The sequence below is a fragment of the Passer domesticus genome, chromosome 1 (assembly GCF_036417665.1).
Source record: "Passer domesticus isolate bPasDom1 chromosome 1, bPasDom1.hap1, whole genome shotgun sequence".
Taxonomy (NCBI): domain Eukaryota; kingdom Metazoa; phylum Chordata; class Aves; order Passeriformes; family Passeridae; genus Passer; species Passer domesticus.
Genome location: NC_087474.1, coordinates 34,388,642 through 34,400,783, shown reverse-complemented (window position 1 = coordinate 34,400,783; position 12,142 = coordinate 34,388,642). Strand labels below are relative to the sequence as shown.

The window sequence follows — 12,142 nt, the reverse complement described above, 5'->3', positions numbered from 1 at the left end:
CATAATACCAAATTTTACTCACTAAAAAATTGTCATTTAAATGAACAAGATCTCCTATTTTTCCCTGCCCTGCTTCACAAAATTTGCTAAAAGAGTTCAGCTGAAATCTTACAAAAAGACCAAGCAAACAAAACTTTTTGTCGAAAATATATGAAATTTTAACCGCAGATATCTGTGGTTTGGCTTGTTTAGTTTTCAGTTCTTCTGAATGAAAAGTAACAGGCAGCTTTCATAATGGGAAACAGTATTCTTTCTGCAATAATGTAGTCAGCTTAATTGAAGTGCAAGCAAATACAGTTGGTTTCTGTAGTATTAAGCAGTCTCTTTCATTTCATTCAGGTGCTGCTTATTCACATGCTGAAAACAACATCAGAAAGTTGGTGGACCTTTGTGGACTGCCTTTTTTGCCTACACCAATGGCAAAAGGAGTAGTTCCTGATAACCATCCAAATTGTGTAGCTGCAGCAAGATCAACGTAAATATAAAGCCAGGCTTCTAATCCTAACAGCTGAGAAACAGCTAGGAATTTTGATGGGCTACAGATGCCAGGGAAGAGAAAATTCATACCACAAAAATGTTTTCAACGATGTTTTGCACCTCACTGTAGAGCACTGGAGATCCTGCTGGAAAAGGGACAACAGGTTTAAGTGGATCACTTTAGAATGCTGACCAGGAAGATACTTTGAGATATATTATATTCTGTAGCTATGAAACCTATGGCAAGTAGATATATTAATGTTGCTAGTGTGTATTTTGTAACATGAAACCGAGCTGGCAAACAGTTTGTTAAATATTTAACTTTGTGCATTAAACAAACTCCTTTTTACTTTACCACCGTAAACAGAAGCTTGAACTGCCCATATTCCAGTTGACGTTTTGCCAGCTGTTGTCTCTGTGTGGTGTTTGCAATACCCTATCACTAAATTGCACTTAATTTATAAAGAAAAGTAAGATATTTCAAACTACCCTGAATGGCTATGTTTGAAGTTATTTTTTAACACGGGTTTTTTGGGGGTTTTTTGGCTTTTGGCAAAATTAATGTGAATGGACTCTTAAGAACCCTCCTATGTATGAATATGCACAAAGTCAGTTTGCAGATGGAGCATTTATATACCCTGAAAGTAAAATGGTGTCCATTGCTGAGCATATTAGCCTTAGCACTGTTAAGCACGCTGCTAGAAAGAATGGAGAATAAAAGAATATACCAAATATTGTCTCCTATCTGAAAGGCAAATTAATGGGAGACTAAACTGAGAGGCCCATCCCAATCTTAATTTTGGCACCCAATGTTGCCAGTGTCACAATAGTGAGTCTTTTGCTTTAACCTCTGCATCATTTTAGCATCTTGTTGGTCTCCCAATGTAATGACTCCTCTCTATAAATGGTGTAATAGGAAAATAGTAATTAATTTTCTTCTGATTTTCCTTAACTCTAGAATGGCTTGGTGATAGGCTGTATAAAAGGATACAGGGTTTTGGGGCTAAGCAAGCAGCTTAGAGGAATTAGAAGAAGAATTCTATGTGTATTCTGGGGTTTGCTGTGGTGGTTAGGTTTGCTTCTAGTTTTGCAAAGACTGTTAAATGTAATAGTGATTCCTTCTTATCTGCTTCTGTCATTTCCCTTTATTAGGGCATTACAGCATGCTGATGTAATCATCTTGCTTGGTGCAAGGTTGAATTGGATTTTGCATTTTGGTCTTCCACCAAGGTATCGACAGGATGTAAAGGTTATTCAGGTAAGCAGGAAAATTATTATCACTTAATGGAAGTCTTCTGTGTTCTAGCATTGACCAGAGGAATTATTGTAAAATATTTTGGTAATGTATTTCATGTGGCAAATACTGCCACATGGACAGTGCAGTATGGTGCATATAGTGATTGTCATTCTCCAGAAATACTTGTGCTATTTTAATTATTGTTTTTATTTCCTAACTTTTTTCAAGAATGCTTACAATATCATTCTTAGTATCAAGAGCTTGGTGCTGCTGTAATGAGGAGGGTGGACATATCTATGCAGTTGACCAATACAGGGTTAGACTCACAATACTGTTTTGATCTTTGGAGCATTGGAATTTCTGTGTTTGAAAGAAAATTATAATTAAAATTGTGGAATCTTTCATACTGCTCTCTTGGCTGATTTTTTTTTCTGAAAAAGAACTGCTTTCAGATCCTGTCATAATGTAAGAGCTCAGTCACTCTGAAATGAAATAAGAGGAAGAAAGGCTGTTTAACTAATTAATGCATTGACAATCTGCCACCTCTTAGAAAGAGAAGTCTTTAAATTGTGTCCTTAAAATCTCCTCTCCAAGACTTTGTGATCAAATAGTAGTAGTTGATCCAACATATTTGCTGTCCTTCTTACACTGACCTGGAACTTAGTCTAAAGTGCCAAACTTCACAATAGCATTAATTTTTAAACTAAATTTTTAAAAATACACATTATTTTTGCAAATATTATTTTTACAAATAACACATATTTTATGATTCCTCTTCCTGAAAAATATAAAGAATTTTTTTTTCATGTCACTTAATTTTTTTTACAGAGATTAGTCAGAGATTAGTATTAAAACACTAAGTCAGTTCATAGTCTGTGTGACCTGGTCAAAACTAACAGTTTATTTAACCTTAGAGGGCTCATGCATCACTGATAGATTTACTTCAGTAGTTGCAACTTACTTTTCAGTTTCTTCATGCTAACTAAGTTCTTATTGTCAAGTAGCATACACACAATTTTCTCAGTGAGAAAATTGCTGCTTTGTGTAGACTTTAAAGGTATACCTGAACCTAGATTTTTAATTCACATACAATGCTGTAATAAAGTTCTACAGTGTCTGCAGGAGCTTGAAAGAAGCAAGCAGTAAACTTTAAGGATATATATATCTTTACATTAAAATAGGCATGTACCATAGGGTTTTTCTTTGTATAAAGGGTTTCCTGATGTCATGTCAAGGAAAGACAAAGGAAGTTACCTGTGCAGCCAAAACAGGGTATGAAGACAATGTTAGACATCTATGTATGTTCCTGACTTGAACTGAAAAAAAAAATTCTGGTTAATATCCTTGAGTTTATGGTTGTTTTTCTTTTTGAAATACAGATTGATATTTGTGCAGAAGAGCTGGGGAATAATGTAATGCCAGCTGCAACTTTATTAGGTGACATAAACGCCGTGACTGAGCAGGTAATGTAATGTCCTGTGTCCTCTGGTTTTGACCTCAATTTCCTCTGATTCATGTGATGTAATTTACCAGTTAAAAATAAAAGAAAAAAAACCCCAGCTGTTCAAGGAAAACCATTTTTCAGGCAGTAAATTCGTGTTGTATATCCAGTCTATTCTCAAATTTTATGTTAAAGATTCTGATTAGTGTTACTGTGATTGTGCTGGGATGGTTCTTGATAATGTTATTATTGATGCTTTTGTTTTATTTTAAACATGTTAAAAGGCCCCTTTACAACATTTCAATATTGTTCCAGCTCTTAGCAGAATTCAACAAAAGATCATGGAAATACCCTTCTAATTCAGAGTGGTGGCAGAAGCTAAGAGGGAAAATAAAGAACAACGAGGAAAGATCGAAGGTAGTGTGACATTAAAGAAATTAAAAGGTTTCTTGCTGTAACAGGGACTGGTAAATTGTCAGTTTTGTAACTGGTCTATATCCAGCTTCCTCATTTTTTTCTCAATTAAGTCACCCAGACTTTGAAAATTTGTACCATTCTGGTACAGGCTTACTCTTCTTGTGCTTAGGAACTGTAAGCATTATAGATTAAGTTTTCTATGATTTTGTATAAATTCAAACTGTGTAGAAATCATTACACTTTGGGATTGGGTTCTTGAAGCCATTAGTAGGAGACCACAGCCAGAGCTGCTGTATTATGGGGGGTAGCTTTTAAGCAATGGACAGATATTCCAAGTGGAAACAGGCTTAGGTGAAGACACATTCTTAGTTTTCTTCTAATTGTAATCATTGTTTGTAATTGTGCAGTTTAGCAATGCTGGTCTAGGTTTAATCTGTGTTAAAAGCAAGTAGTTGTTAAGGCCAAGAGACCACAGATACTTGGTATATACCTAACTTTGTGTAACTCATATTCTGCAACTTCAGGTGCATGTTCCTAAGACTGGGATCTAAAATAAAGTAATTTTAGCAGATTGCTCTTTTGAATTATCTCCCAGCACACAGATGACAGCTCACTTAGGGTTGTCAATAGTCACACCTGGTGTAGAAAAATTTCATGTGTCCCTTGGGTTAAACTGAGTTTTAATAGCTTCTGCTAATTATAGGCCATTGAATGGCTGCTGAGCTTGTTGAGCCTCTGATAAATTTATGTTGTGTCACCAGGATAGATACAGGAAGAGTGACCTTGATGCCATGCCTGAAAAACCAAATACTCCAGCCTTACATAGCAGAGTGTATTTTATTTCCATGGTTATTATTTATGTGTCTCTGTTTTGCACCCTAAATTCTATTCATGGGAGTTACTAATATCTTTTCTTTTTAAGGGATTAGCATTACAGAAGTCTCTGCCTATGAATTATTATACAGTCTTTCATCACATCAGAGAACTGATACCCAAGGACTGCATTTTAGTAAGTGAGGGAGCAAACACCATGGACATTGGACGAACTATGCTTCCAAATCTCTATCCCCGTCAAAGGTGTGATATCTTTTGTTCTGACTCAACATGCTACATTTCTGCATAAATGTTCCTAAGAGGAATAATGGCCTGGAAAACAGAAGTATAATATGTTGGGAGGGGGATTAAGGAAAGTTTTCCACTCACATACTGATGTCCTGTCATTGATTTTAGCAATTCTCTGCATGCTCTGCAGCAGAATGGTGATAGTTGCTCTCTTCTTATGGAAAGGGAGTGATGAAGATTGTATTCAATTCCCTGACCTTGATGTTTGTTTTTGTGTTCAGAAACTGTGGTAAATATTGATGAAAAATAAAAACAATTGTTGGGATTCTTATGTTGAAAAGAATTCATGTGAAGTTTTTCTTTGAAACACTTCAGAACAGGGAAAACTTGAAAATTGGATTATATATTTGGTATGCTTTCATGTATACCTAAGGTGTGGGTACTCAAAATACTGCTTTGTGAGAAAAACAACCAACAACACCCATGTACTTCCAGTAGAGCTGGGGAAAGTGTGTATTCTTCCCCATTATTTAAAATAAGCACACAGTAATGTTACTGGTTGTCTCTTCAGACTGCACTGCACATATCTGAAAGGAAATTCGAGCAGTTAACCCTAGAATAATCTAGTGCTTTATGTACTTTTGTATCCATTATGTGCTTCTGATGGAAATGATCTAACTAAATTATAGCTTTCAATTTGATTTCAAATGGTTGAACAGAAGACTAGAATTTGAACAGCAGTATTTAATCAATGGCTTTCAGACTAATAGTTATATTTTCAAGGAATCAAATATAGAAATATTTCATGTTGTCTGTCTCTACAGTAATTGAATGTTTTTGAAATACTGGAACTATGCAAGCTAAAAGCATATGAGAATAGTTCTTTATTGTAGCACTAGTGTACAAGAGTTCTTCATTTTAATTTGAGTTCCAGTATGTTTGTATCACTTAAAACATTTGCAGTTTTATCAAATGTTTGGCTGACTATAATAATCTCTACACGTGCTATCTCTTTATACCAATCATTTATAAAACAATATTTGCATACTATATGGCAAAGTATTAAAAGTAAAAGTAAAGCACCATTAATTAATTAAAGAGATGGAGTAGAAATAAAGGGATAGTAATTCTGTATCCTCCCTTTAGGCTTGATGCAGGTACCTTTGGAACCATGGGAGTGGGGCTGGGTTTTGCCATAGCAGCTGCCATGGTAGCCAGGGACCGCACACCTGGAAGGCGCGTTGTCTGCATAGAAGGGGATAGTGCTTTTGGATTTTCTGGAATGGAGCTGGAGACTATCTGCAGGTAACTGTTTTTTTTGCCTCAAGAAGATGCTCTTCAGGGTCACTTTAACTCAAAGAATTTAACTGCTGGTAGGTGGGGCATCCTTGAAACACATGAAAACAAGCCAGAAAACATACAAGCTCATTTTTTATGTTGTTGTGATGTAGTGCTTTACTAGTGATGGTTGAATAATATTTCATGTGGAAGTGGTTTTGATTTTTTTCGTTTTATTTGTAAGGAAAATTACACTCTTAGCATCCTAGAGAAGTGGACAAGTATTTCAGAATTCTTCCAAATGTGTCTTTATATAGATACAACTTGCCAATCCTGATAATCGTGGTAAACAACAATGGGATTTACACTGGTTTTGATGCAAATTCCTGGGAGGAAATGTTAAAGTTTGGTGACCCTGCTACATGGTAAGCATCTTCAAAGTATGTCCTTTGTAACTATGGAAGAAGTGACCAAAGTGGTCATTCTCTTAATTTTTATTGCTTTATAATCAAGATTAAAATTACATTTATAAAATCAATCTAGTCCTGGGCTAAGTTCATATAAGTAAGAACCAATTACCAAAAGCAAACAGCCAACCTAATTCCAGCCTACTGTTTGCACAGCAGTGCAGCAGAGAGATGATTCTCTATTAGTTTTCTCAGGTTCCTGTAGCAGTTCAGCCCATACAGTACAGAGTTCATCATAGCCTAACTTTTAAAATCCTGATGCTCTCCAAAATTACCTGAGTTCTGAGTTTACACAGGACTTCTGCTTCTGAGCTGAGATCTCTGTGCAAAGAGAACGAGACTAAAGCTTAGCTGAGGAATGACTGCAAAAGATAAAACTGAGTACAGCACCCTATGAACACATCTTAGGTGATACAGGAACCATAGTTCTTTCAGCCCAGAAGAATTCATCAGGCCAGCACAATAATCATCTTGCACTTTATAATTGGTGCTAAAGTAATTAAATTAGTCAGCCTGGCAATTTTCCCATGCCATTAGTCATGTTTTCCATTCTGTTACAGTGTACCTCCTGTTTCTCTCCTGCCAAATGCACACTATGAGAAAATTATGTCTGCCTTTGGAGGTAAAGGATACTTTGTTAAAACACCAGAAGAGTTGCAGAATGCTCTGAAAGCAAGTGTGACTGACAAGCAAACACCTTCTCTTATAAATGTAATGATTGACCCACAATCTGAGAGAAAGAAACAGGTATGTATGTGTTTTCCTTTCTTTTTCTGCAAGCTTCATGGTGGTGAGCTTCTGAAAAACCTTAGGGATTGTCACTTAAACCACAGAGGAGGCAGAGATGGTTGAAAGGCAGAAAGATTGTTCTTAGATTTGAGAGATGGAAAAAATAGGTCCTTTTACACTATGCCATCTGCTTTCCTTGCAATCTGCTTGTTTGGGTTTTTCCCCCACTGGCTGTATAGTGCCCTTAATGACTGTTTCCAGTATTTAAGGTTATTCCTTGTCATTCTAGACCAAAGGAGATAAAACATTTTTGAGCAGTCTTTATACCCTGTGGATTCCCTCTTACTGTTTGCCAGTTCTGATGTAGTTTTTATTCTGTGTTGATTTGTTTTTTTGCTTCCAGGAGTTTCCCTGGCTGACTCGTTCTAACCTGTAATAGAAGAGGAAGATGATGGTGGTGCAAGGCAGCACCTTAAACAAAACTGAGTTGTTTTCTGGAAGTGGAACTGAAACAACTGTATTTTGCATAAGCATTGGAACAAAGTGGATTTTAGAACTGCTGTTAGAGGAATCTTTAAATGCTGAAATTTGGTAATTGTAAAATGAGAAAGACACATATGAATGTATATCAGGCCTTCTAACAGATTGTACACAAACACTGATCATAAAATGATATACTTTTTCTTTTACTCAGAGTAATACCCCTTATCTGTGAATTAAAATCTTGAATGTTCTGGATGAGCAGAATAAGGTGAGGGTTTTATGCTGTCTGAAACAGAAGTGTTTGCCAGTCTGCAGTTATAGTAGCTTGATTTTTATCCCACCACCATTCTGCTTGTTAAAACATGTGTCCTCTAAGGACCAAAGCAAAGCATCTTCTTGTGAATAATTCCTGATTGGCCTCATTATGCATCGAAACCTGTTGCACTGGTAGTAACTTCCTAATTTACAGATTGATTTTTCACCTTCTTCTGTATGTAGAAGTAGTGTATTAAAATGCAGACTTACTCAAGGGCTAAGCTTCTGTCTACTGAGGTTTTTTTTTACTTACTGGAACTTACGGTGTTTGTAGGAAAAGCAAACCCTGGATTTTTGTTTGAAGCTTAGTGCTTCACAAACACCACCATGTCTGTAGGCTGAAAATGTGGCCATATTTATTAGTGAGATTTCCAGTATTAATAAATTGTAAATCTTTATAATCAGAAGCATTTTAAATAAAACATTACCACCACCATCACCAAAATATCAACAGTGATACCAACAAAAAGACCACAATAAAACCCCAAATGAAAACAGAATTTTAAAAAATCCCTCACCAGAGCAACAAAAAAAAAAAAAAAAAAGTAATAATGTTTAGCATAATGTTCATTTTGGCTGGCATCACAAAGCAAACACCAGTGTTTGTGCTGTGGCTGGCTAATTGTACAACAAAGGTTCTTTGTGTAACTGTATAGAAACCTAGAGTCCCACCTGCATGTGATGCAGAGGTGACATTTAAAGCAGATGCCTGCCTGATGTTTTTTCTACTGTGTTTTCATTTGTTGCTGCATCTGGCAATCTGACTTAGAGCTCAGACTTTAAAAATGAAATAGCTCTTTGTCTATGCTTCTGTCAGGGCCTACAACAAGGTACTATGCAGGATACTCTTAAACAGATTACTTTATATTTACATCTGTTCTTAAATGCACAGGTTCATTGTTGTTACATGCACAAAAGGGAGTCTTCTGTCTCTGATTTGGGTTTTGCTTGCTTTATTTTCTATTATTCCATTGTCAGTAAATGTTAGTTATCTAGTGAAAGGCACTTGATGACCTGAGGAGAGAAAGGACTGGGCTGGCAGGGGATTGTGGCCTGCAGTCAGGTTTGTTGCAAAAGCCTTGGCTTATTGGGACTGGCACTTTAGTTTGGGTCTGGCCCAAGGCCATGGGTTAGTGATAGGCAGAGGAATGTAGGAATGTCTCTGCACACTAGTACAGGGAGAAAATATTTGAAAGAAATAATATCTGAAATAATCTGAAGTGCCAAAGGATAAAAATCCTAGCATGGATACAGCTCACAAAAAAATGTATGGCTGCTGAGTTGCTGTGTTCTCTGAAGTACTCTTCAAGGAAGGTGGAACAATGTTGACATTAATTTTGTTTCATTCTTCTTGTCTCACAAATTAATTTTGATATGTTTCTGTGATTAAACACAATCCATGATCATGGTGTAAAATACCTCTAAGAGTTAATGCTGGAACTGACCACAGGGGAAATAATTTGCATTGGATAAGCAAATGTAGAAAATACTGGTTTATACTTGAAAATTAATAAAAAGTGATTTTCATGCTGTTTCTTCTTTAATGAGAGTGTTTGAATTATGTCAGCATTTTTGTCAGCTGTTGGAAATCAGCTTTAATTTCCTAAAATGTTGTTGAATAACTACAATAATATGCACAATTTATTTCAGTAAGTCGAGATGTGGAAAATGGAAAGCAAAGAATTTGAAACTCTTGGGGGGGTGATAACATAATTGGTAACATCAGTTTGGATTTAATTAAGCTTTTAAAAAGCTTAAGAAAGAACTAACACTGCATTTCTTACCGCTTTAAAATAGACTTAATACCATGATACAGTAGAATTTCTTAGGTTGTAATGATTAGGGGGTTTGAGATGAGAGAGGGCACAATTTCCATGCAAAACCAAGGAGAGAGAAATCTCTGCTGCTTTGTTTACAGAGCTTGCCTGCTGGGTATTGTTTTACACCATAGGGTTAATCTAAGAGGAGTGTTAGGCAGATGACATTACATGAAAGAGAACAGTTTCAAAGATGAGACAGAAATGTCTCTGAAATGTCCTAATTTTATTAAAAGGAGCAAAAAAATACAGATGTTCTAAGCTTGGAGAATGCTGTTACTCATGTGGCTTTACCCAACTGGAAGTTTTCCTTCAACACCAGAACTTGGAATTAAAGGTATTGAACAGACTCAAGAGGAAGAAAATGTCTGGGGCTCAGCTGAGGGAAGATGCTGTGAAAGAGGTAGTGAGTTTAATTTTCTGGGACATTCCAGGAGAAGTTTGTGTTTAAGTAAGATGCAGTTCTGAGTCTCTTTCTTAAGGTTTTCAGGTAAATCAAGAATACTTGAAATACTTGCTGTACATGTTATGTGTGCTCTCCATTAATCATTAGTCCAGTGACTGTGAAAACTTTTCTAACAGGGGCCTGCTCAGTTCTTGGGGTTAGGAAGACCAAGGTTCAGTCCAGCAGCACTTGTCCTCTTCAAAGACATGTGAAAGGGGTTGAAACTTGGGACCAGCAAGTGGTACAGGATAAGTATTACAGAGATGTCCAAAACCCAGTTGGTAATTTCATTATGGGACCAGAGGTGAAACCATGAGGAGCCACAGATAAATGGCCTGGTATGAGAAATAAGAACCATGGAATCACAGAATATTCTGAGTTGGAAGGGACCCAGAAGGATCATCCAGTCCAGCTCTTGAAGTGCGTGGCCCACAGGGATCAAACCCCCAACCCTGGCATGGTTAGCACCCTGCTCCAGCCACCTGAGGTAAGAGGTCACATTTGTTACTGTCTCAGCACCTCACAAAATAGCATAAGGTTGAGTGCATGTTCCTGCAGCCCCTTGTGTGCTCAGCCTGCTAGCAGGTTTTGTTTGCAATAATTCCAAACTGCTCAGTAATTGTGTCCCACCTACAGTCTGCAGTGAATTCTGTAGGCTCTGCCCTGTGAGCATTTGGGTGTATGGTGTGTCTGCTCACCTTCAGTTGTTATGGCCACATAGCACATGTGCATTGTGATGAGGAATCAGGTGTAGGTTTGGTCTGGCCAGATTTGATTTTCAGCACTCCTTCAAAAGCCCAAGTACACATAAAACAGCAGCAATGTATCTTCAACTCTGCCACTCTGGACCCACAGGCAACAAGCACACGCTGGCTGGAAGCTATGGTAAAAGTCTTATTAAGAAATATGTCTTCTGCACTGACTACCTCTTATTGTATATGTTGTAATCAAAATCCCCCCCTGCAGCTCTTTTCAGGCTGTTTAAAGAGCTTGATGGCTTAGGGGAAAGAGGGCTTGGCACTCCTCTACTTAGTAATGTTCTGAGGGGAGACCAGTGTCAGAGCTGCTCTTCTGTATGGGAAACTGGCAATGTGACTTCTGTGGATTTATTGGCTTTTAAGTGAATATTGAAATGAGTAAGAAACAGCTATTCTGGAGGAGATATTTGCTGTTTCTTTTGATGAGGTGATTGAAACCAGATGGACAAGCTTTAAAGAGGCCCTCAGTAAAGCAGACCCTTCTAGGTAATTATGGCACATGTTAATATAAATGAGAGTTATTTCAGTGTCTGTTCTTTCCAGGAATCTCTAAGATGTCTGAAATAATGATGAAATAAGTAAGAAAAGTTAATAAAATGACAGCCTGCTTGCTTGAGTCAATATGCCTAAGAAATTTTGGGTTTCATCAGTCTTTTCAAGGGGGTGATAGAAAAAGCAAGGATAGAAAAAGCAAGTGAAAATGTTGCATACTTTAATCTGGAATTATTTTTCTTTTTGTCAGCTATAGAATGTCTGCAAAATCTAACTAGCAATTATTTGTATAATACCTTGGATCAAATTCTAAACTACATGCAGAGAAGAGATGCTTTTGAAGACAGGATATGAATTGCTCTACTTGAGATTTGGAGAAAGGGATTAACATCTTATCTAGGATTGCATAAATGGCCATGATGATCACACGAATGTAAGCAGCTTAGAACAGCTTTGCACATAAGTGATGGGAGATTTCCCCTAGTGCTGGTAATGTTACCACATGAGGAAGATAGTGGAAGACTCACATAAGCCTTTTTACATCTCCAGCCTATACAGCAATCTAAGGTTTTTTGGTCTTGATTCCAGAAAGCAGTCACTGTTTCTGGGTGTGAATTTTGTGCAGTGGCTACCTGTGGCTGTTGTAGCATGAAACTTGTCATAACCTGCAGGCCTACCTGAGAAAAAGACTGTTGGACAGAGAGGCCATTCAGTTCTCCTGTGT

General features: G+C 37.1%; 1 protein-coding gene and 1 long non-coding RNA gene across 2 annotated transcripts in view; one reads left to right on the top strand and one right to left on the bottom strand.

The window, feature by feature from the left end:
* Positions 1-9,450, top strand: part of HACL1 (2-hydroxyacyl-CoA lyase 1) — a 21,533-nt gene extending 12,083 nt beyond the window's left edge. Inside the window, exons 9-17 of the mRNA XM_064413613.1 lie at positions 340-475; positions 1,630-1,735; positions 3,094-3,177; positions 3,471-3,572; positions 4,495-4,649; positions 5,781-5,939; positions 6,230-6,337; positions 6,940-7,126; positions 7,512-9,450. Of these exons, the coding sequence (XP_064269683.1) occupies positions 340-475; positions 1,630-1,735; positions 3,094-3,177; positions 3,471-3,572; positions 4,495-4,649; positions 5,781-5,939; positions 6,230-6,337; positions 6,940-7,126; positions 7,512-7,544 (1,070 nt within the window). The 3' untranslated portion in view covers positions 7,545-9,450. The remainder of the gene's footprint in view (positions 1-339; positions 476-1,629; positions 1,736-3,093; positions 3,178-3,470; positions 3,573-4,494; positions 4,650-5,780; positions 5,940-6,229; positions 6,338-6,939; positions 7,127-7,511) is intronic.
* LOC135296806 (uncharacterized) overlaps positions 1-12,142 on the bottom strand; it is a 13,416-nt gene extending 1,274 nt beyond the window's left edge. Inside the window, exons 1-3 of the long non-coding RNA XR_010358804.1 lie at positions 12,096-12,142; positions 2,969-3,030; positions 568-623 (exon numbers count right to left, since the gene is read on the bottom strand). This is a non-coding gene — a long non-coding RNA (uncharacterized LOC135296806). The remainder of the gene's footprint in view (positions 1-567; positions 624-2,968; positions 3,031-12,095) is intronic.